We start from the raw sequence: 22,094 nt of genomic DNA on the forward strand, positions 1-22,094 counted from the left end.
ACTGAGGCAGAGATACAGAAGGGATGCACCAAACCGGGAGAGGCGCTGGCAGAGGAGAACTCCCCACAAGGTTTTCTCCCTAGCCTTGATCCTCCATCCATCCTAGAGCCCTGGACCTCTGGGCCTTCATTGGTGGGACCTTGTCTCCTTCACAGGAAGTTGCCACTGGCCCCTCAGGGTCCGTGGCCTGGAGGAGGAGCTAACATCCATCTGCTGGCCTGGGTGTGGCCTGTGGGCAGCCTGCTCCCAGGATGCCCCTTCCTGAGCCCAGCGAGCAGGAGGGTGAGAGGATGCGGGCTGGCCAAGAACCTGCCCGACAGCCTGGCATGGACATCGTCCCTGCGGCCCCCAGGATACCCAAGAAGTTCCCCCGGCTCGTCCTGCTCACAGCTGCTGGCCACAGCAGGCATGGACTGGGCTCCAGACCCAAAGGCGAGCACTGCTTAATGTCCCTGGAGGTGTCCGGCCCCACCACCCTGGCCAGGGCCCTGCAGATCCTGCCGGCCCAGGAGCATGGTACCATCCCACCAAACTCTTGGGCGCCTGAGCAGAAACGCAGCAGGCTGGACACAGGTGAGTCCCCACACCTGGCTGGCTGTCAGAGATCAGGGCACTGGGGTCTAGGCAGAGCTGGCTACTCTCCACACATCCCCTTTTCCAGCGGGTGTGTTTCTCCACTGTGAGCTGGGCCTAACTTTGTCTCTGACCACTGGCGTCTCTCAAGCCCAGGGATGGAAACAGTCCCTTAGGAAGTTCCACAGCAGCTTTGAGAACCAGCATCCAGCCTGGTCACCCCTGTGGGCTCTGTGGGTCCCCTTCAGTCCAGGGAGGCCCGTAACCTGTCCTTGCTCTCCTGCTGGCTCCTCAGCTGACGCTCTCTCTCGCCTCTACAGCCCTCAGACCCCTGGAGTTCCTGAAGACCCCGTTTGGGGGTCGCTTGCTTGTGCACAACTCATTCCTGTACAAGCAGGAGAAGGTTGTGGGGGACAAGGTGTACTGGAAGTGCCGCGAACACACCGAGCGTGGTTGCCGGGGCCGCGCCATTACCCGGGGCTCACGGGTGACGGTGATGCGAGGTCACTGCCACCCTCCGGATGAGGAGGGGCTGGAGGCACGGCGACAGAGAGAGAAGCTGCCCAGCCCAACCCTGCCAGAGGATCAGGAGGAGGAACTGCTGGAGGGAGTGGGCCCGTGGCTGTGCCCCGAGGAGCCGGCTCCCAAGTTGGACAGGCGGGCCCCAGAAGAGGACGAGGGGCTCCAGACCCTGTCTCTGCTGAGTTTACCCCCCAAAAAGCGTCCAGCCCCCGAGACAGGTGAGCTCCCTGCACTCCTTCTCTGCCCTGAGTCTCACAGGGAACCCCCCTCTGAGCCTGCGGGGAGGTGTGGGGAACTTTGAACAATATCAACATCCCAGTAGTGTTTCCACCAATGAGGCCAGACTTCTGCTCCTACAGCGGCCGCACACACAATAAGCAGGGATCTCAGGCCCTTCTGGAATGTTCCACTGCGGCGGGTGGGGGTCTGGTATGGGGGGGTCCAGAAATCTGAATTTGAATGTCATAGTTACTCTCTCAAGTGGGAGCCCTGGTGGCGCCATTGTTAAAGCGCTCTGCTACTATTCAAAAGGTCAGTGGTTCAAATCCAACAGCCTCTCCCAAGGGGAAAGATGGGCAGTCTGTTCCCATAAAGGTTGCAGCCTGGGAAGCCTGTGGACCAGTTCTGCCCTGTCCCTCGGAGTCACTGAGTCAGACTGGACTTACTGACGCCCAGCAATGACAGTCACTGGAGTCTGCCCACGGCAGAATCTTGGCTGATAGTCCCTTACCAGTTGCCACTGCGTGTGTCAGAATAGAACTGTGCTCTGCAGACTTCCCTGGCTGAGCTCATTGGAAACAGATTGCCAGGTTGTTCTTTCAAGGCATCTTTAGGGCCAAACCTCCAGCCTTGTGGTTAGCAGCTGAGCCCATTGGATTCAGGGTCCTCCCTGGTCCACAGTATGACCTCATCTGAACTTGATTCCATCTGCAAATTCACAATTTCCAAAAAGGGTCACATGTGCACATACTAGGGCTTAGGACGTGAGTATAGCCATTTTGGGGACGTAGTTCAGTTATAGGAATGTGTCTGGGGTTCCTCCACGTCTGCCCAGTTTGGGGGAAAGGGGATGCCCATGGGCTCACTCTCCCCACGGTAACTGCCTGCCCCCCCCACCCCCACCCCCAGATGAGGTGCGGCCCTTGGAATTCCTGCGGACCTGCTATGGGGGCAGCTTCCTGGTGTACGAGTCCTTCCTGTACAAGCGGGAAAAGGCTGTAGGGGACAAGGTGTACTGGACATGCCGGGAGCACGCCATGCATGCCTGCCGCAGCCGGGCCATCACCCAGGGCCCTCGGGTAACCATCATGCGAGGCCACAGCCACCTGCCTGATGTAGAGGGTCTGGAGGCGCGGCGGCAGCAGGAGAGAGCCATGGAGTCACTGCAGGCCGGGCCGGGCGGCCCTGCAGACACGCTGCTGCGAGGTGTGGGCAGTCTCTTCTACCGTAGGGGGCCTGGACCTCTGACGCTTACCAGGCCCAGAACCAGGAATCGCACCAAGCCCAAAGATCAGGGGCTCCGGAACCAGCCCCCAACCCTGCAGGGACCCACAGCCGAGAACCAGGATTCAGACACAGGTGAGTCTTCATCTTCTGGACCCTACTCGCCAGGAGCTGGGCACAGCCTCAAGGCAGCTTCCCAAGGTCCAGGGCTGGTGGGTGACAGGGTCAGCCAAGCCAGCACCAGCCCCGCTGCCCCTGCTTCCCCCACTCCCCTCCTCGCACCCCAACTCCTGACCATCTCTGCAGGTGGCCCGGAGTTCCTGAGGACCCCCCTGGGGGGCAACTTCCTGGTGCACGACTCGTTCTTGTACAGACGGGAGAAGGCGGCCGGGGACAAGGTGTACTGGACATGCCGGGACCAGGCTCGCATGGGCTGCCGCAGCCGGGCCATCACCCAAGGTCCACGGGTGACTGTGATGCGGGGCCACAGCCACCCGCCCGACCTGAGCAGCCTGGAGATTCTGAGGCAGCGGGAGAAACGCCCAGGCCAGGCTCAGCGCGGGAACGCAGGTACCTGGAGCGTGGGCAGTCGGCAGGGACTTGGGAAATAGACAGGAGGCTAGGACCCTGTGCCTGGCACAGTAGGTATCTCCCCTTGCCTTCCTGGAACCTCATTCTTCCCTTTCCTCACTGCTCACCTTATTCCTTCTTCCCTAAGGGTGGTGGTCCTCAGCTGACGGCTTAGGCCAGCCCCGCCGTTCAGCGGGGTCCCCTTCCTCCTTATTAGAAAAGGAATTTGTAGTGTTTATTGTGAGTTGTCCTCAAGTGGGCCCGAGTCACAATGTCCTTCAGTATAGGAGTGACACGTGCCTGGTCCTGTGCCGTCTCGTGTCCTTGGTGAGTTCAAATCCACTGAGTGCTCCGGTCAGTTTAGCTCCTGGAGCATGCCCCTCCTTTGCTGACCTTTTCCCAGTGATTTTCTAGGCCTCGTGGTGTCAGTTAGCAGTCCTGGTGTCGCACTGCAGGTTAATGCGCTGGACTGCAAGGTCCGTTTGAACTGCAAGGTGGTTCGAACTCACCAGCCACTCCTCTGTAAGAGTTGGAACCGACTCGACGGCACTTAACAACAACAACAGTGGTGTCAATAAACCAAAATCCTGTTGCCACCGAGTCGATTCCACCTCATAATGAGCCTGTAGGGCAGAGTGGAAGACCCCCGTTCGGTTTCCCAGGTTGTAATCTACGGTAGCATACTGTTACAGCCGAGAAGCAGTGGATGGTTCAGAACCCCCACCGGTCAGTCAGTTAGCAGCCCAACACTTAACCCCCTGTACCACCAGGGCCCCTGTAGTTGTTCTAAAACCAAAACCCCGTTGCCATCCAGTTGGCTCCGACTTGTAGGGTTTCCGGACTGGCAGCCTTTACGGCAGTAGTAGTAAGTCTCCACAGAGTGGGTGGTGGATTTGAACTGCCGACCTTGCGGTTAGCAGTCCAGTGTTTATCCTATAGAGCCACCAGGGCTCCTGTAGTATTTCTAGGAGAAGTTAATTGCCCAAGGTGGTTTTCTGATTTTTACAGTGACACTGAGTGAAGAGAATTTCCAATACCAAGTACACCCAAGAGCTTAAGTGGCGAAAGGTTGTAGAGGTGACATTTACATGTATCTGACTGTAGAATAAGCTCTGGAATGCTAATTGCAAGGTTGGCGGTTCGAGCCCACCAGCTACCCTGTGGGAGAAAGACAAGGCCTTCAACTCCTGCAAAGATTTACAGCCTCGGCAACCCTATTCAGGTTTGCTATGAGTTGGAATTGATGGCTCTTACCAACAATGACAGCTTCAGCTAAGGGGTCGTGGTAACACACTGGGTTAAGCAATGGATTGCTAACTAAAGGGTCGGGTTCAAACCCATCAGCCGCTCTGCTCCCACAAAGATTCTCAGAAATGCTGGTGAAGGAACTGCTTCCTCACTATGACCCGTAATTAACTTGAAGGCAGTGAGGTGGTTTGTAATGTTTTTAACTCCTGGGGTGGCGCTGTGGGTGAATGCGCCAGACGGCAAAGCCCTTTGAACTGCAAGGTGGCAGTTCAGGCTCACCAGCGGCTCCTTGGAAACCCTAGACAGGGTCGCTATGGGTCGGAATTGACTCAACGGCACGTCACAACAACAACGATTCTTGGTAAAGGAGTCCTGGCGTGGCACTGTGAGCTAAAGCACCGAACCGCAAGTTCGTTCGAACCACAAAGTCAGTGGTTCAAACTCACCATCCACTACTTGGAAACCCTGTACAGGATCACTGAGTCAGGACCACCTTCACAGCACTTAACAGTTCTTAGTAAAAGGCGCTCTGGTAGCTTAGTGGGTTACGAGTCAGGCTGCTAATCATAAGGTCGGCAGTTCAAAAATAGTTACCAGCTGCTCCACAGGAGAAAGATGAAGTTTTTTGCTCCCATAAAGATTTACAGCCTCAGAAACCCTATGCAGGGTCATTATGAGTTGGAACCGACTCCACGGCACACCAGCAGCTCCACCATTTTTGGTAAATGCCTGTCATTGTCTTTAAAGGACCCGTAACTACCTGCCAATCACTCCTTCTACCTGCCAGTTGCCACCAAATTGACTGCGACTCCTCGCAGCCCCCCGTGTGTCAGAGCAGAACTGTGAGCTATGTGGGGTTTCAGTAGAAGCTCCCGAGGCCTGTCCTCTAAGGTGCCTCTGCTTGGACTTGAACTTTGAATGTTTCGGTTGGCAGTGGAGAGCTTAACTGTCTGCACCGTCCGGACACACAGCAGTTGGTTTTCACTAGAGTCACGACGCCCTAGTGTGGCACTGTAGGATAAGCACTCAATTGCTAACCATAAGGTCAGCAGTTCAAACCCACCAGCTACTTCTCGGAAACCCTAGACAGGATTGCTGTGAGTCAGGACCAACTTGACGGCACTTGACAACAACAACAATGGCACCATACAGCTGCTCACCTGACTGGAAACTTCGTCCACCCGGTGGGCTCTGAGTGCCCTGGTCACAGTCATCCGGATAGCCTTGTTGTCTCGTCCTGCTCAGACGCCCCACAGGCCTCTCTTCTCACACCAGCCAGCTTCTGAGCCTTGGGAGCTTCCCTCCACCCTGCCATCTGTGAGCTGTTCCAACTCCTTTGTTACGGCATCTGCATCTAATGTCTAATGATTGTGCATGTGCCAGGCACACAGCAGCCCCCAACTCAATCTTGCCCCCCCCAAAATCAAAGACTCACTGCTGCTGAGTCCATTCCAACTCATCATACCTTTTAGAACAGAGTCGAACGGCCTCGTCTGGTTTCTGAGGCTGTGTATCTTTGTGGGAGCAGATTGATAGACCTTTATTCCGTGGAGCAGCTGGTGGGTTCAAACCTTTAGTTGGCAGCCAAGCACTTTAGCCACTGTACCACTGGTATTGTTGTTAGAGGTGCTGATGAGTCAGTGCCAACTCATAGCAACCATAGGTACAATAAAACACAACACGGCCCACTCCTGCGTCATCCGCTCAACCTTTGTGACACATGAGCCCACTGCTGCTGCCACTGTGCCGATCCATCTCGTTGGGGGTCTTCCTCCTTCTTGCTGAATAAGCTTCCATTTATCCAGTATGATGTCCTTCTCCGGGAACTAGAGACAATGGGTCCAAAGTACAAGAGATAAAGTCTTGCCATCTTGGCCTCTAAAGAGCATTCTAGCTGTGCACAGATTTGTTTTTTCATCTGGTATTTTTAATAGTTTTCTCCATCACCATAATTCAAAGGCATCAATTCTTTTACAGTCTTCCTGATTCATTGTCTAACTTTCACATACGTACGAGGCTTCCATGAAGCGCACCTTCATCCTCAAATTGACATTTTTTGCTCTTGAACACTTTTAAGAGGTGTTGTGTGTGGCAGATTTGCCTAATGCAATACGTCGTTTGATCTCTTGACTGGTGTTTCCATGAGTGTTGATTGTGGATCCAAACAAAATGAAGTCTTTGACAAGTTTAATCTTTTCTCCATCTATCTTGATGATATTTATTGGTCCAGAGGTGAGGATTTTTGTTTTCTTTACATTGAGGCTGTGCTCTTTGATCTTTATCAGTAAGTATTTAAAGTCCTCTTTGCTTTCAGCATGCAAGGTTGTATCCTCTGCATATCACGGGTTGTCAGTGAGTCTTCCTCCAATCCTGATGCCATGTTCTTCTTCATATAATTCAGCTTCTTGGATTATTGGCTCAGCATACAGGCTGAATCAATATTGTAAAAGAACACAACCCTGATGCACACCTTTTCTGATTTTAAACTATTCATTGTCTCCTTGTTTTGTTGCAACAACTGCCTCTTGGTCTGTGTAGAGGTTCTTCATGGGCACTATTAAGGGTTCCAGAATACTTTCCGCAATATTGTCCATAGCCTGTCATGCTCCACATAGTTGAAAGCCTTTTCATAGTCAATAAAGTACAGGTAAACGTACTTCTGATACTCACTGCTTTCAGCCAAGTTCCATCTGCCATCAACAATGATACTCCTTGTTCCACGCCCTCTTCTGAATCCAGCTTGACCCTCTGGCAGCTGCCTGTCAGTTTTTTGTTGTAGTCAGTAGAGCTCCTTAACCTTCCCCAACTCCTTCCAGAGTACCATGTTGAGCTGTGTTCATTATTTCCTTGGGTACGTGCACATATTTAGATCACTGTTATGCCCGCTTTGACAAATGGGTAAGGCTCGACAACTGACCCAGGGGTTCATTTAGACCCACCCAGAAGACGGGCCTGGTGTCCTGCTTCCAGGAGATCATAGCTGAAAATCCTGTGAAACACAGTTCTACTCTGACACGGACAGCAGTCACTGTGAGTCAGAACCAGCGACATGGCAACTTGTCTCCCCAGCTGTCTACCAAAGAGGAAAAAATAGGAGTTGATTTTTTCCACTATATCCCCCCACCCCATTCTTTGACTACTTCACACTTTCTTGTTTTGGTCTCATGACATGAATTTTTCTCCTCCGGCTGTGGCCAGTTTTCCTCCTCGACTCGCTTGTCTCTACCATTTGGAGGGGAGCTACTGGTTTCTCTTTCCGGCTCTCCGCATCCCTGTGGCTAAGTTGTCTCCGGTGGCGGCAGCCATCACGCCCACCATGCCCACCACGCCTTCCTATTGCTCCAGGTGTCTCTGGTGGAGGACCCTCCAGGAGTTTTGGCCTATGACTCCATGGTGTCCCGTCATCTCCCCTCCTTTACTGGATTCTTGGTCTCTGTACCCCACGTCTTTTTTTCCTGTTTCTATGAAATCCCTCCTCTGGTCACCTTCTGAAAACATCTGCATTCTTCCCTCGAGCTTGCTGGGGACCAAGGCTGATTACAGAACTCGCCTTCCATGTCTGTCCAGCCTCCAGGACTGGCTCTGCATTTTCTGCAGTAGTGGGCAGGCAGGGGCACCTCCGCTCTACACTGTGGACCTGACTGATCATACCCCAGTCCTTCCACCAGCTCCTGGCATGTCTAGGACACCAGTCCCCGCACTGTCCCCAGGTTAAGTCCCTGCTCTGTCAGCTCTCCTGGTCTGGGCTCACCCAGACCCTCTGTACCCTGATTATATGCTCACCACCCCTACTGGAACTGCCTGCTAATTCCTTAAACTCAGCAGGACCTGCAAGCCCATGCCAGGCACCTGGGAGGGACACATGAGTGGACAGAAGATGCCTGAACCCTGCAGATCCCGCGAGGTGGAAGGGATTGGCCTCCTCAGAGTCCCAGTCCACCTCCTCAGGCTTGGGAAAGGAGCCACCGGGCAGCTGGGGGCCAGGCTGTGTCCTGGGGCCCAGAGCCATGTGCTGTGAGGAGTGGGTGGAGACACAGGTAGACCGTGCTGCTCCTCTACGCCCACCTCACTCCTGCCCCACAAGACCTGCGTCCTGGGTCTCCGTTAGCCGTCCCCCTGGCCATGTCTGATGTCTCTGCAGGTGGCCCCGAGTTCCTGAGGACCCCCCTGGGGGGCAGCTTCCTGGTGCACGACTCGTTCTTGTACAGACGGGAGAAGGCGGCCGGGGACAAGGTGTACTGGACGTGCCGGGACCAGGCTCGCATGGGCTGCCGCAGCCGGGCCATCACCCAGGGTCCACGGGTGACCGTGATGCGGGGCCACAGCCACCCCCCGGACCTGAGCGGCCTGGAGGCTCTGAGGCAGCGGGAGCGGCTCCCCGGCCCCGCCCAGTGGGAAGGCCCAGGTATGGGCAGAGCTTTTCCTCACAGGTCCTGTCAGCCTGAGCGCAGGCCAGCTGCTGGGACGCCCCCTCTGAGGTCCACTCCTCTGTCTGTCCTGCCTGTGAGCCCCTGAGGGTAGGGCCCCTGGTTGAAAGCTGAGGTTAGTGGTCAGTGGGGGCAAGTGCTCCTACCACCAGAGAAGGGGGCGGGGCGGGGTGGCCATCAGTGGACGGGAATGACCCCGGCCTTAGTGGGGGGCCTGCATCATGCAGCCTGGCCTCTCTGTCACCCCATGTCCCAGGATGCTTGTTTGTTGCCTGGTGCCCTCTTGGCCTCCTCCTCTGTCCCTTCTCAAGCTTAGCCACCCAGCTCCGAACCGCATGAACCCTCACTTCAGCATCCTAAGTTCTCAAGATTGCTTCACGTTTTCGAGTTTGCAACCAGTTGCCAGCTGGTTGAAGGGTCTGGAGCTGAGAACCTGGCTGGGCAGGGGCCCTTCAGGAGAGCCAGGCCGACCTCTGCCCTGGGGACGGGGACAGAATGCAGTCCCGAGAAGTGGAGGAGGACAGGCGACACTTGGGGATCGGGGCCAAGGCCAGGTGTGGGATTCTTGTCCCTGGTGGGTGAGCAGACAGAGCCCCCTCTCTGGTGCCCAGCCATGGCCCTCTGCCCCCTGACCTGCTCCCGGAGGCTCGGCTGACCATGCCATTTTATCCCTCAGGCACCATCCGGCCTCTGGAGTTCCTGAGGACCTCCCTGGGCGGCCGTTTCCTGGTGCACGACTCGTTCCTCTACAGGAAGGAGAAGGCAGCTGGGGACAAGGTCTACTGGATGTGCCGGGACCAGGCTCGGCTGGGCTGCCGCAGCCGGGCCATCACCCAGGGCCCACGAGTGACGGTCATGCGGGGGCACTGCCACCTACCTGACCTGGGGGGCCTGGAGGCGCTTCGGCAGCGGGAGCGGCTCCCTGGCCTGGCCCAGCAGGAGGGCCCAGGTACAGGGGAGTGGGGGATGGCATGTGAAAGGCTGGGGATGTCCTGAGAGTCCCTAGGTGCCTGCTGACCTAAAGGGCAGCAGTGTCAGTCCATCCAGATGTCCCTTGGCAGAAAGGCCTGGGAATCCATTTCTGGAAGGTTCCCAGCCATGAAACCCTGGGTAGCACAGCTCTATCCCAGCACACATGGGGTTTCCAGGAGTTGGAATTGACTCGGTGGCAATGGGTTTTGTGTGTGTCTTGGTCTCTGCCGCCTAGTACAGGGACAGAGCCTATAGTGGTCAGTTACTCTTTTGAGTTCTGGCCCAACCTTCTTTCTAGAATCTTCTACTTTTCCTCTCTAGTGGCACTTTCTCTATGACCTGAAAACACTTAAATTAGTCCCTTCTAGTAATTCATGTCCATGTTTCTTTAATTTTAAGGGCTTTTAACATTTTACTGATCATAGTTCCCTTTGAAAAATCTAATGAAAAAATGCAGGCTGCTAGAGTCCTGGGGTGGCTCTGAGGGTTAATGCGCTGCACTGCAAAGTCAGTTTGAACCACAAGGTTGGCAGTTCAAGCTTACCACTTGCTCCCTCAGAAACCCTATACAGGGTCACTGTGGGTTCGAACTGACTCACTGGCACTTAACAACAGCAACAACAACAGATGGACTTATAAGAGTATGCACATCTGAGTGTGTACTTGCACACACATCACACACATGCAACATTTTCAAAGTATTCTATTTCATCGAGTTAAAAGTGGACTTCGTTCACATAGCCAGAACATAAACCTGTGTTTACAAAGCAGGAGCCCTGGTTGAGCCATGGAGTAAGCATGGGGCTATTACTGCAAGGTCGGAAGAAAGCTGTGGCAGTCTGCAGCTGTAAACGTTCAGCCTCGGAAACCAAATGTGGTAGTTCTGCTCTGCCCAACGGAGTGGCAATGAGTGGGAATTGACTCAATAACTCAGTGGGTTTAGATTTGGGGTCTTTCCAAAGCAGTGAGCCTCCTAGTGATTCACGTGAGCATTAAGGGCCCATCTTGAAAAGCAGGAAAGTGAATCCACATTGTAGAAAACCACTACAAGATGCGATTTCCACTAAAAGCTAGTGTTTGGCTTCAGTCAGAAGCAGAAGGTATGGGTTGCCATTGACGCTCATGGGTTCACCCACTGTGAGTATTATCTTGGATACCAGTTGAGTCTCAACCCTTTTGATGACAGGGTTGAAGAGGAACTATTTATTTATTTTTTAAGTTTTTATTGTAAATTGAGTGATAGTTTACATGGGAGAACATCAGTTTTGCACTCATCCTATCATATTTCTTTTCAGTATAATGATTACAATCCCCTCCGTGCCTCACCGTTCAACATTATTTACTTCTATTCCCTCTGTTTGCTTTTTTGGTGGGGGAGGGTGTACACAAAAACACTCAGGAATATATAATAATTTAAACAACCAAAGGACAAATGCTGTAAGCCTGCCTCCTGGCTGCCAGCATGAAGTCTTTCTCTTTCCATGAATCTAGAGTCCTCGGCTGCTCTATCTCTCCATGTCCTCGTCTCTGCCTCCATCTCTGGTGTCTCTGCTTTTCTGGATAGAGTCCCACATTCTGCTGGTGCTCATCTCCCTTGATGGGCCTAGGGTCCTCTGTTCCTAACTGTAAAATTAACTACTCATCCTTTTATGTTACAAAACTTCTACCTTTACATTTGTGACCATTGCAATTAGTCATAGCAACAGTTACTCACTATTGAATCATAAGAATCTTATTCCCCATCTCCATTCACCAGATCCATCTAGACAAGATGAAAACTATTCAGTGGGGATTCTACCTTCCCCTACACACTCTGAAACTAGACTCCCTCTTGAAAACTTGTAAGCCAGTGTCTTCATGCCTTTATAGCCCCTCCCCCCCCATTTTAGGGAGCTAATGTCTAAATTGCCCATCTCTATCAATCCTGTGTACAGAGGGAACAGGATTGATCCTTGATGTGAAGACTCCTTTCCTCTCAGTTGGTATTTTGAGCTACTACATCCATTAGTATAGGTCAAGGTCATCAAATTAGAGCAATTGACACTTGTTTCCTTTATCAAAAAAATTTTTCTCTTGCACTAGTCAAGTTCTGATCAGCCAGCTATCGAAGCTAGGTTAAATGGGTACTATCTGCAAGTTTGGGCACTCTTGTGCATCTCCCCTGACTTCATATCAGCTGGATGCTTCATTGTCGGCTCTAGCCCTCTGTGGCTGTGTCCTTGTCCATGGGCTCAGGAGTCCCCAGGTCTCACCACACTTCAGACCAACCAGCCTTTCCTCCTCTCTCGCTCATCTCCAGGTCTATGGGGGTCTATGGAACGTGGTCAGACTTAGCCCATATCTTCATTGCTGCCTTTCCTCTTACTTCCACTCACCAGTAGACCAACTTGGTCACCAGCAAGCTTACATGCCTGCTCGTGTGTTCCTTTTGAGTTTTAGTCTCGGAGGGGGGTACCTGAAGGGACTTGATTGCTTGCCTTGATGGCTCTCTTCCTAACAACTTGCTTGTTCTTATAGTAGCCAATCTGACCGCCATTTTTGTTTTGGATTTTTTTCCTGCTGATCTTTCCTTCAAGAAGTATCTTCTGTTCCTCTAGCTGCTCCAGGCTGGTCTGCTTGTCCTTTCAAGTGGGAATGTCCCACCTCAGAAGGTTCTAGATGGGGCTCAGGACCTAAGGTCCTAAACACTACCAAGGCTCCGCAAGAACCCTATTTCACTGGGCAAGTTCTAGAACCCCTTTTAGGTATCCCAATGTTATACGCTGCGGGCAGGCTCACAGGCTTCCTGTAATCATGTTTCCTGATGTTCCTTTTTATACCACTCAAGTGTCTATTTTACAATAGTAGGCAAGGGAAACCAAGATTCATTAGACAGTCAAGCACCTTAATATTATTTCCCCTCTTTTACCCATCCAGACTATGGACTTAGGCAAATTCTTTTTTTTTTTTTGCAAAATCACAGAACGTTTTATTAAACATAAATACCAGAACGTGAAGTGATTGTTTCTTGACATATTCTCTATCTAGAACATACCATACAATTGTATGGAGGTGAACTCCTATGGGCCTCAAATAGCTTGTTGAATTAGGATTCCCACTGACTCTCCAAATCAGTCACTGGGATCCTTATTGACAAGGTGTGTGGTACTGGCTCTGGCAACTTCAAGAAAAGAATTATTTATCCATGTTTTCTTTTTTTTCTTTCCCTCAGAAAAGATAAAACTTCTACCAAAAGTGCAACTGTGCTTCAAGACTTGCTCTCCAGAAAGCCAGCAGCTTTATGGGTAATTGGAATAGTTATTTAATGCTGCATCACAAGCTAGGCAAAACTCAGCAGGTTCTGAAAATACACAGTTTCCATGGGAGAGGAATCTGGGAATGTCTGGGCTGGATGGGGGAGAAGAAAAGATGGCGGCCAAGGCTGCAGTCACCTCAGGGTTTGACCAGGGCTGTGGATCCGCTCTCAAATGGCTTGTCACTCACTCACATGGCTGTTGATGAAAGGCCTTAGTTCAGTACGATATGGTCCTCTCCGTAGATCTATCTGACTGCTCGCAAGACCTGAAGACAGTCAGCTTCCCCCAGAGTGAGTGATCCGAGAGAGCACAGCAAGAAGGAAGCCGCTACCAACAGTCAGATACTCGCTCTTCTCAGGCACATGTGCGACAGTGTTCGTAAACAAGCCTCTGTAAGGTCCAAAGCACTAAAAGCATACTGAATATGTTCTCTGACCACATGAAGAAAATAAGAAATCAATAACTGAAAGAAATTTGGGAAACTCACAAATATGTAACGTTTCAAATGCCACACTCCTACATAACCAACAGGTCAAAGAAGAAATGACAAGGGAAATTAGACAACACTTTGATGTGAATGAAAATGAAGGTATAATATACCAAAACATATGGGATGTAGCTAAAACAGTTCTTTCAGGAAAATGTATAGCTGTAAACATCTATATTAAAAGAGAAGATCTCAAGTCAACAACAATGTGTATTTTTTGTTGTTGTTAAGTGCTGTTGAGTCCGTTACAACTGGTAGTGACCTTGTATAGGATTTCCGAGGCTTTAAATCTTCTCAGGAGCAGAAAGCCTCGTTTTTCCCTCATGGAGTGGCTGGTGGGCTTGAACTGCGGACCTTGTGGTTTGTAGTCCAGTGCTGTGCAGGTATTAAACAATGACCTAGTCCATGGTTATATCTAGGGGAGAGCACATCAGGAGTCCTTGACTGCCTGTCTTGCCTATTCATGCCATGTTTGAATTTTCATAAAGCACATGTGTTTCTCTGTGACCAGGAAAATCGCAAGTGTGAAAGTGGAGAGTGAGTCACCGTGATGCAGAACCTCCTGCCCCGCCAGAGGAGAGGCCCTGTGCTGATCCCAGACATCAGGGATGTCTCATGTCCACATGGGAACCAGCATCTTCCCGCCAGTTAGATTGTGCTTGACAAACGCTTCTCTCCACATTCCCAAGGGCATCGAGAGCCTTTCCCCTCACTCCAGAGGTCACTCCGCAGGAACACTTCCTTGGTGTTCTCGGGCCCCAAAGAACCGTGCTTGGCGTTGGCAGCCTGCAGAGACCTGACTGGCAAGGTTTGAGTGCCGCCCCAGGGCCACGCCTTGACCTCATAAAATGAGATGTCACTGTGGGCACTTGTGCCAGAGTCCCTGCCTGTCACTTGGACCTGTCCTCTGGGGACAAGTATCTTGAGGACAGTGGCAGACAGGCCTCCGTCGCCTTTGGCTGCCCTCTGCCAGGTGCAGCCACGGTTCCTCTCACCTCACAGCGACCCAAACCAGAGGCACCTCACGTCCTCTTTCCCTGACTGTCCCAACTACACAACCCACTGTGCATACCTCCTGGAGGTGGGAGCCCAGCCCAGGGTCTGCAGGCCTCCATGCAGGGCAGACAGCTGCCCACAGTCACCCAAAGGCTGAGGAGAGGAGAGGAAGGTCTGAAAGCTACTAGGAATGCGCCCCATTCCCCCTTAGGTAGCTATGCAGAGGGGCTGGTGAGTCCCTGCTCTCAAGGCCAAGTCCTCCTGCGTGAGTTTTCAAGTTCATCACGACATTCCTTGCCCAGCCTGTGACTGGGAACATGAAGCTGCGAGGCCCCACTCCCAGGAGCCCTGGGTTGTGTCCAGCTGTGGGCTCTACCTCTCGTGTCCCGTCCTCTGTCACTGCTTACACCCTCCCCACTCCTAATAAACCTTATTTTGTTAAATCTCTCAATTGCTGCTGCTGCCTGTGTCCCTAACCCAGGTCTCACTGTAAGTGATACCCCAGGCTTCATTCTGAGGGAGAGCCCAAGCAGAGCTACCAGGAAGGTGGACCCCAAAGAAACCATTATCCCCACTAGAAAGGTGAGGGGAGAAAGCTAAAAGTGGCTGCGCAGTGGGTGTAACCCAGACTTTTTGACTGATGTGGTAACCTGCTTGAACCCCACTTTGCTGGCAGAATTAAAGGCTCAAATATGTAATACCTAGCGCTCATGGGGACAAGGGCTGAATCTGCTTTTCCCTTTGCTACGTATGTAGTCAGTTGGCCTGACCCATCTCGTGAGCAAGGCCCCCCAATTTCTTACTGTGTCCTGCACAAAAGGGGACCCCACTAAATCTGGACGCCTGCCCTCAGAGGAGAGAGGACAGGCTAGAAGGACCTGGGTTTGTTTTAGTCTCTCCGCATCCTGCCTGGGCTCCTTTCTCTCTACTGCCCCCTTGTGGCCTTTTCGCACCTGCGACTCCCCTGGCTTTGGAGATGACCAGGCTGGAGTGGAAGTGTTGAAGAGCAGAGACGTCAGCTTGAGGACTAAGGTGCGCCTGACCCAAGCCATAATATTTTCAATAACCTCATATGCATGCGAAAGCTGGACAGTGAATAAGGAAGACCGTAGGAGAATTGATGCTTTTGAGTTATGATGGAGAATATTGAAAGTGCTGTGGGCTGCCAAAAGAACCAATAGATCCGTTTTGGAAGAAATTCAGGCAGAGTGCTCCTTAGAGGCCAAGATGGCTAAACTTTGTCTCTCATACATCGGACATATTGTCAGGAGGGATCAGTCGCTGGAGAAGGATATCATGTTTGATAAGATGGAGGGTCAGAGAAAAAGAAGAAGACCCCCAATGAGGTGGATTGGCCAAGGGGCAGCATCAGTGGACTCAAGCATGGCAACAGTAGTGAGGTTGGCCCAGGGCTTGGGCAGTGTTTCGTTCTGCTGTGCATAAGGTCGCTATGGGTCGGTACGGACTCGATGGCACCTAACAACAACAACAAGGCTGGAGTGGAGGGGGGAGGAGAGGGGGAATGTCTCAGAACTGGGGAAGGGGTCCCAGGAGGAGACGGCCTTGGTGTTCCAGAGATGAGCCCTAGCTCCTTTCTACCTTCACTCTCCTCTGAAATGAGTAGTTAGTTGCTTGATGTCTGTCCAGGGCAGGGTCAAGGGCTGGAGGTGGGACCCCAGGGTGTGAATGAAGGGGGAGCTAGAAACCCTATACTCAGAGGTCCCTCTGCAAAGTAAGGGACCCCCAAAGCAGGGGTAGGGTGCCAGCACCTATCAATGCCCAGCGATTGGACTAGACAACTCTGCGTTTGAGTACCAATTTAGATGCTAACAGTTGGGTGATTTCAGACTACATAATGGGACATCTCTCAGCCCAAGCTGCCCAGGCGCAAGCTGGAAAATGATCCTGGACACCCAAGGTGTCTGGAGGGGTGAATATACAGATGCTTATGAATCCTGAACATGGGACATTGGAGAAGTGGTGGTAGGCACAGAGTGGAGGCCTTCCTGAGTTCTGCAGAAGGCTCCATGAGTGGCTTGGTTCTAGAGCTTGTGACTAGGATACCCACAGATCTTGGTGCTCTGAGTGGGGAAGGGGGGGCGCTCCTGGTTGGTCCTTCTCTTCCCTGCCCCCTTTCCAGGCCAGGGCAATGAGGCTGGGCAGTCCCTATGGGTAGTGTAGAGTCATGGACCAGCTCAACCAAGAAGACCGGGCCCACCAATCCGCCTGGCTGATCTCCTTCCGCACATTGGGTCACGGGTTACTCCCCTCGTTAGAGGGGCGTCAGGCAGGAGACTTGAGCTCAGGGGGCCGGGAAGCTAGGCGAGTTCGGGCCAGTCTGGGAGCTGAGAGAGGGTTCCCAGAGGAGGGGATGCGGGCACCGCCCTGAGTCCCAGCCCTGAGTCCCAGGGGGTCCACCTCCAAACACCCCCACCCCTTGTGACCTAACCCCGACCTCAGGAACCTCTGTGTGAAGCCTTAACTGCAAGGTGCCCTCCGGCAGACTTACACACTACGCCCCCATCTTGTTTCCCCATCTGCTGGGGGGGAGGGCTGAGGGAGGGGCAGAGACTAGGAAAGATGTATATACTGGCATGACAGCTGGGCAGTGCCCAGATGCGGGCCAGAAGGCTGGACTGCAGGGCAGCGGGTCCGGGTGGCTCTGGGCCATGTACCCCCTCCTCAGCCTCCTTGTCCCACGCACCTGCGCTGGCCTCCCCCCAAGCCCTGGGGGTGGTGGGTGGGCGGAGCTGGGAGATCAGAGGCCTTGGAGGAGCCGGCTGGGGGGAGGGGGCGGGGAATTCCCCCCCACGCCTGCCTGGGCCTGCCCCTCCCCCTCCTCGCCAGGTGGGGGGCGCCGCTCGGGGAATTCCACGGTACAGCGAGGGTCCCAGGGCGGGGGATTGAGGGAGGGGCCGGGCTGGGACGGGACGCAGCTGCCTCCTTAGGCAGACACCAGCTGCCCCTGCCTGTCCCGGGCCTGAGCGCCCACCAGCCTGCCTGTCTCAGGGGGCGGGAGCAGCGAGTCCACTGAGTCAAGACTCAGGCACCCGGGAGCTGGAAGGGACGGCGTGAGCCTGGTCTGACCCTGAATGGGGACTATGCGGGAACGTGCTGTGCACTTAATTAGGGGCTGGAGACCACTGACCCCTGGATCCTTGGGCTGCTGCGGACGGCATTAGGAGGTGTGGGGCACAGTTAGGATTCTGCTGTCTGGCATCGTGGTTATCCTCCTTCACAGACCCACCAGAACCCACAGGGATCCACCTCAGAAGGGGAGGGGGCGAGAAGGCGGCGCCAGGACGCCTGGGTTCCCAGGAGGGGGGGGGGGGGGCGGGCTGGCGAGGCGTCTGGACCTGCTGCTCCGTGCCAGTACCGGGCGGGGCTTCCTGGGCCTCCCTCAGGGGGAGGGAGGAACCTGGGGGAGGGACCCGTGAGGGACGCGGGGGGCGGGCGCCAGCAAGTTGGAAACCGGGGTGAGGGGACCCACAGCACCAGGCGCAGCGGGAGGGGCTGGTGTGGAAGCCATTGCAGGACCCCAAGAACGGCGAGACGAGAGACTGGACTCTGGGGTCAGGGACGCGGGGAAGACCCCTGCGAGGGGACGAGTCAGAGAGTCACCTCCAAAGACAGAAACTCGTCCTCCCCCGGACGGGGAACGTCCCCCAGGGTGGGACGAGGACAGACAGAGGACAACGCCCCTCAGGGTGCTCAGGAGACTCCCGAGCGCCCCCGCAGAGGGGCCCGGGTCGTGTCCTGGGTTGGGACGATGGGAACACGGGTCCTGCAGGGCGTCCTGGCCCTCCTTGTCCTCCCATTACCACCACTGCCACTGCGGGGAGCTTCAGCGGTGAGCCTTCACAGCCCAGGTGAGTGGGGGCGGTCGGGTCCCTGATGTGACTCCCAGGCTCCTGCCCGCCCCCGACGCTAGCCACCAGTGGACAGCCTGGGGACCCCGAGTGGAGTGGGCTGGGCGTGGGGCCGGCTGGGCAGCAATGGGTGTTGGGAAACGGTCTAGTCTGGATCCCCCCAACCCTGCCGTCACCTGACAGGCCTGTCCGAGTGTTTCCAGGTGAACGGCGCCGACTATCGTGGTCACCAGAACCGAACGGGCCCGAGAGGGGCCGGTCGTCCATGTCTCTTCTGGGATCAGACGCAGCAGCACAGCTACAGCAGCTACAGCGACCCCCAGGGCCGCTGGGGGCTGGGCGCGCACAACTTCTGCCGGTCCGGGTCCGGGGCGGGGCGGGGCCTGACACCCCTGGGGCGGGCGGGCATTAGGCGCCCACCTGCAGAGCGGGGAGGAGGGACCAGGCCGGCGGGCGGGCTCGAAGGTGCCGGTTCTCTGAGGCTGGGACGGGGTGGCGCGTTTCTTCCAGCGCCACACCTGCGCTCTGGAAGGGCCTGGGCAGGACGGTCCTTCTCTGATGGGCCACAAAGTACTTAGGCTACACCACTCTGCCCTCAGACGGAAACTCCGCATCCCCATAAATGATAGCTGTCCTAACAACAGCTGAAAACTAAAAACAGCCCTCAGAGCCCCCCTTAGGAACTGACTTCTGAAGACCCCCTTAGAAGTCCACGTCCAGAAACACGTGGGAAACGAGGACTGCTGCGAGGCGAAGATGAGCCTGAAGCTAACCGGGCGCGAACGGGCTGTGGGGGTGGCTGGGGCTGGAGCTCTTGAGTGGTGGGATCCCGACCACTTGCCCCTTCCTCCAACTTCAGGAACCCAGATGGGGACGTGCAGCCTTGGTGCTACGTGGCTGAGACGGAAGAGGGTATCTATTGGCGTTACTGCGACATCCCCACGTGTCACAGTGAGTGGACCCGTCGGGGGCAGGAGCAAAGATGTTGGGGGTTTTGGGGCTGGCGGAGGGACCTGACAAGGCGCCCCTCCTCAGTGCCCGGATACCTGGGCTGTTTCGTGGACTCCGGGGCGCCCCCCGCGCTCAGCGGCCCCAGCGGCACCTCTACAAAGCTCACGGTCCAGGTGTGCCTTCGCTTCTGCCGCATGAAAGGCTACCAGGTACTGGCTCCCCAGGCCATAGACTCCACCCAACTCTGACGCCAAACTTGGACATTGATTTCTGGATCTCCTACCTAATTTTCCCTCTCCCACCCCGACTCTACCCCGAACCCTTGCCTCTGCGGTCACCCATTCTGTGTCCCCAGCTGGCGGGGGTGGAGGCCGGCTACGCCTGCTTCTGTGGTTCAGAAAGCGACCTGGCGCGAGGGCGTCCAGCCCCAGCCACCGACTGCGACCAGATTTGCTTCGGCCACCCTGGCCAGCTGTGTGGTGGCGACGGGCGCTTGGGTATCTACGAAGGTGAGGAGTGGGTGGAGACTTAGGGGGTAGGTGATGGGGGGCTTTGCGTGAGGTCCAGATGTAGGAGATAGAATTTGGAAAAGGAAGATGTGGGGCTGAGGGCAGGGCTGAACCAGGATAATGAGGGCGGGGTTTGAGGAGTGGCTGGCAGGCCTTGCTTACGGCGAGGCCTGATGAAACTGGGAAAAACCTAGGGGCAGGGCCCAAAGAGAGGTCTGGGGGAGGAACCTACTGAAGAGGTTGGGAGGGGCCTGCTCTGAGGTTAGCTGATGGGTGTGAGGCCAGGCGGGAGGAGACAACTGAACCTGGGGCTGTGGAATGTTTGGGCGGGGCCTACGTTTGGGGGCGGAGTCTATTGGGATGAGGGGTGTGGCCTGAGTTTGAGAGTGGTGTTTGAGGAGGGGCCTGTGCTGAACCAGAGGGTAAAAGGGTGGAGCTTGAGGACTGATTGGACATGGAGTTGAGAATGGTGTTAAAGACAGCGTTAGGGGCCAGGTACAGCGGTGGGGCGCGGTGAGGCGTCTCTGACCGCCTGCCCCCGGGCTCCGCAGTGTCGGTGGGTTCCTGCCAGGGGAACTGGACGGCGCCTCAGGGCGTCATCTACTCCCCGGACTTCCCGGATGAGTACGGGCCGGATCGGAACTGCAGCTGGGCGCTTGGCCCGCCAGGCACCGCGCTGGAGCTTATCTTCCGCCTCTTTGAGCTGGCCGACCAGCGTGACCGCTTAGAGCTGCGCGATGCCGCCTCGGGCCGCCTACTGCATGCCTTCGACGGTGCCCGCCCGCCGCCGCCGGGACCCCTGCGCTTGCGGCCCACCGCGCTGCTGCTCACTTTCCGCAGCGACGCGCGCGGTCATGCGCAGGGCTTCGCGCTCACCTACCGTGGTGAGAGGCTCGCCCCGCCGCCCGGCCCCCCCCCCCCCCCCGCCCGCCCGCCCCCCCCCCGCCCCCCGCCACACGGCCCGGCCTCACCCATTCCCTTCTCCGCAGGCCTGCGGGACGCTCCTGAGGAGCAGGCGCCCCCCGGGGCCCCGGTGCAGACCCCCGCGGCGTCCTTTGATAGGGCCAATGCGAGCTGCAGCCCCAGGCCCGGAGTTCCCAAGGCGGCGATGGGCGGTGAGGCGGAACGAGAGAGGCGAGAGGGAGGGAGTTTGGGGTGCGGTCCTTCCCACGTCCTCATGCGTCCATGTCCCTGCAGCCCGGGTCTTCTCTTCGGTGACCGCCTTGTCGGCCCTACTACTTCTGCTCTCGCTGCTGCGTCTGCTGTGCCGAAGGTGCAGGCGCTGGGTCCCAACCTGAGGGCGCAAGCGGGGCACTGGTGGGGAGCCTGGGCCGCGAGAGTTCCGGGGTAGGCGTGGGATGGCAAGAAGGTGGGAAGCCGGGGTGGGCTCCGGGTCCAGCTGACGTCTGCTCCCTCCCTAGGAACTGTCTGCTGGCTCCGGGGAAGGGGCCCCTAGCATTGGGGCCTTCCCGGGGATCAGGGAGAAATTGGACCGTCTGGTACCGTCGACCGCAAGGGGTGGCCCTGCCTTGTCCTCCTGCGGATCCCCAGGCTGAGGGTCCAGCCGCGGGCTACCGGCCTCTTAGTGGATCCAGCCAGAGCTCGCTTCGCTCACTCATCTCGGCTCTCTGACTAGGGCCCTGGGAGGTCCATCTAAGCCGGACGGGTAACACCTAAAATGCTGTACCACATGCTACCTCCGCCTTCCGCCCCTTTATGGGCAGCTCGGCCTCTGGTCATCTCCGGGAGGCCAGAGTCGGAAAGGAAGATTCTGGTGCTACATCTGGACCTGACCTGACCCTGGGGTCCAGATGTTTAAGGACAAAAGAAGCAAACCCTTCCATGAGCTCCTTGTGGGGAAGGTTTCTCTAGTTTCAGGGGTCTGTGGGACCACCTGGACTACTGCCTTCAGGGAGAGGCCAGAGATCAACACTAGTGGTCAAATGAACAGCTACAGACTTTGAATAAAGGACCTTATTTTTATTCAGGTTTGGGCAAGTTGTTACGCGGTGGGAAGCAACTAGGTAAATACGGAGTGCGGGACGCGAGCCTCCATCCATAATAGAGCTGAAAGTTGGGTGTGTCTATTCAAATGAAGAGGGCTTGTTCCGCTCTCTGCGTTTTGTGATGTGGTGTGCAAGGCCCGGGACGGCTGCGAAGCGGTGGGATGGTGAAGTCACCTGCTGTGGGCATGGTCATTGCAGAAGGGTGCCTTTCTGGACCTGGTTCCG

General features: G+C 55.4%; 2 protein-coding genes across 3 annotated transcripts; both read left to right on the forward strand.

The window, feature by feature from the left end:
• Positions 1 to 251: 251 nt before the first annotated feature.
• Positions 252 to 13,043, forward strand: FLYWCH1 (FLYWCH-type zinc finger 1). Its single transcript, XM_006873885.1, has 7 exons — positions 252 to 573; positions 894 to 1,313; positions 2,224 to 2,673; positions 2,845 to 3,108; positions 8,498 to 8,761; positions 9,460 to 9,732; positions 12,967 to 13,043. The coding sequence occupies exons 1-7, from the start codon at positions 252 to 254 to the stop codon at positions 13,041 to 13,043; spliced, it is 2,070 nt and encodes a 689-aa protein (XP_006873947.1).
• Positions 13,044 to 18,303: 5,260 nt separating this feature from the next.
• KREMEN2 (kringle containing transmembrane protein 2) lies at positions 18,304 to 21,495 on the forward strand. Of its 2 annotated transcripts, none has more exons than XM_006873886.1 (9): positions 18,304 to 18,403; positions 18,587 to 18,761; positions 19,263 to 19,354; positions 19,439 to 19,563; positions 19,710 to 19,863; positions 20,415 to 20,747; positions 20,853 to 20,978; positions 21,061 to 21,136; positions 21,285 to 21,495. In XM_006873886.1, exons 1-9 carry the CDS (start codon positions 18,304 to 18,306, stop codon positions 21,493 to 21,495), a joined length of 1,392 nt encoding a protein of 463 aa, XP_006873948.1. The 2 variants fall into 2 exon arrangements, with proteins under 2 accessions (XP_006873948.1, XP_006873949.1); XM_006873887.1 differs by having other exon boundaries at positions 19,827 to 19,863.
• Positions 21,496 to 22,094: the final 599 nt, after the last annotated feature.

Source organism: Chrysochloris asiatica, unplaced genomic scaffold (genome assembly GCF_000296735.1).
Source record: "Chrysochloris asiatica unplaced genomic scaffold, ChrAsi1.0 scaffold00257, whole genome shotgun sequence".
NCBI lineage: Eukaryota > Metazoa > Chordata > Mammalia > Afrosoricida > Chrysochloridae > Chrysochloris > Chrysochloris asiatica.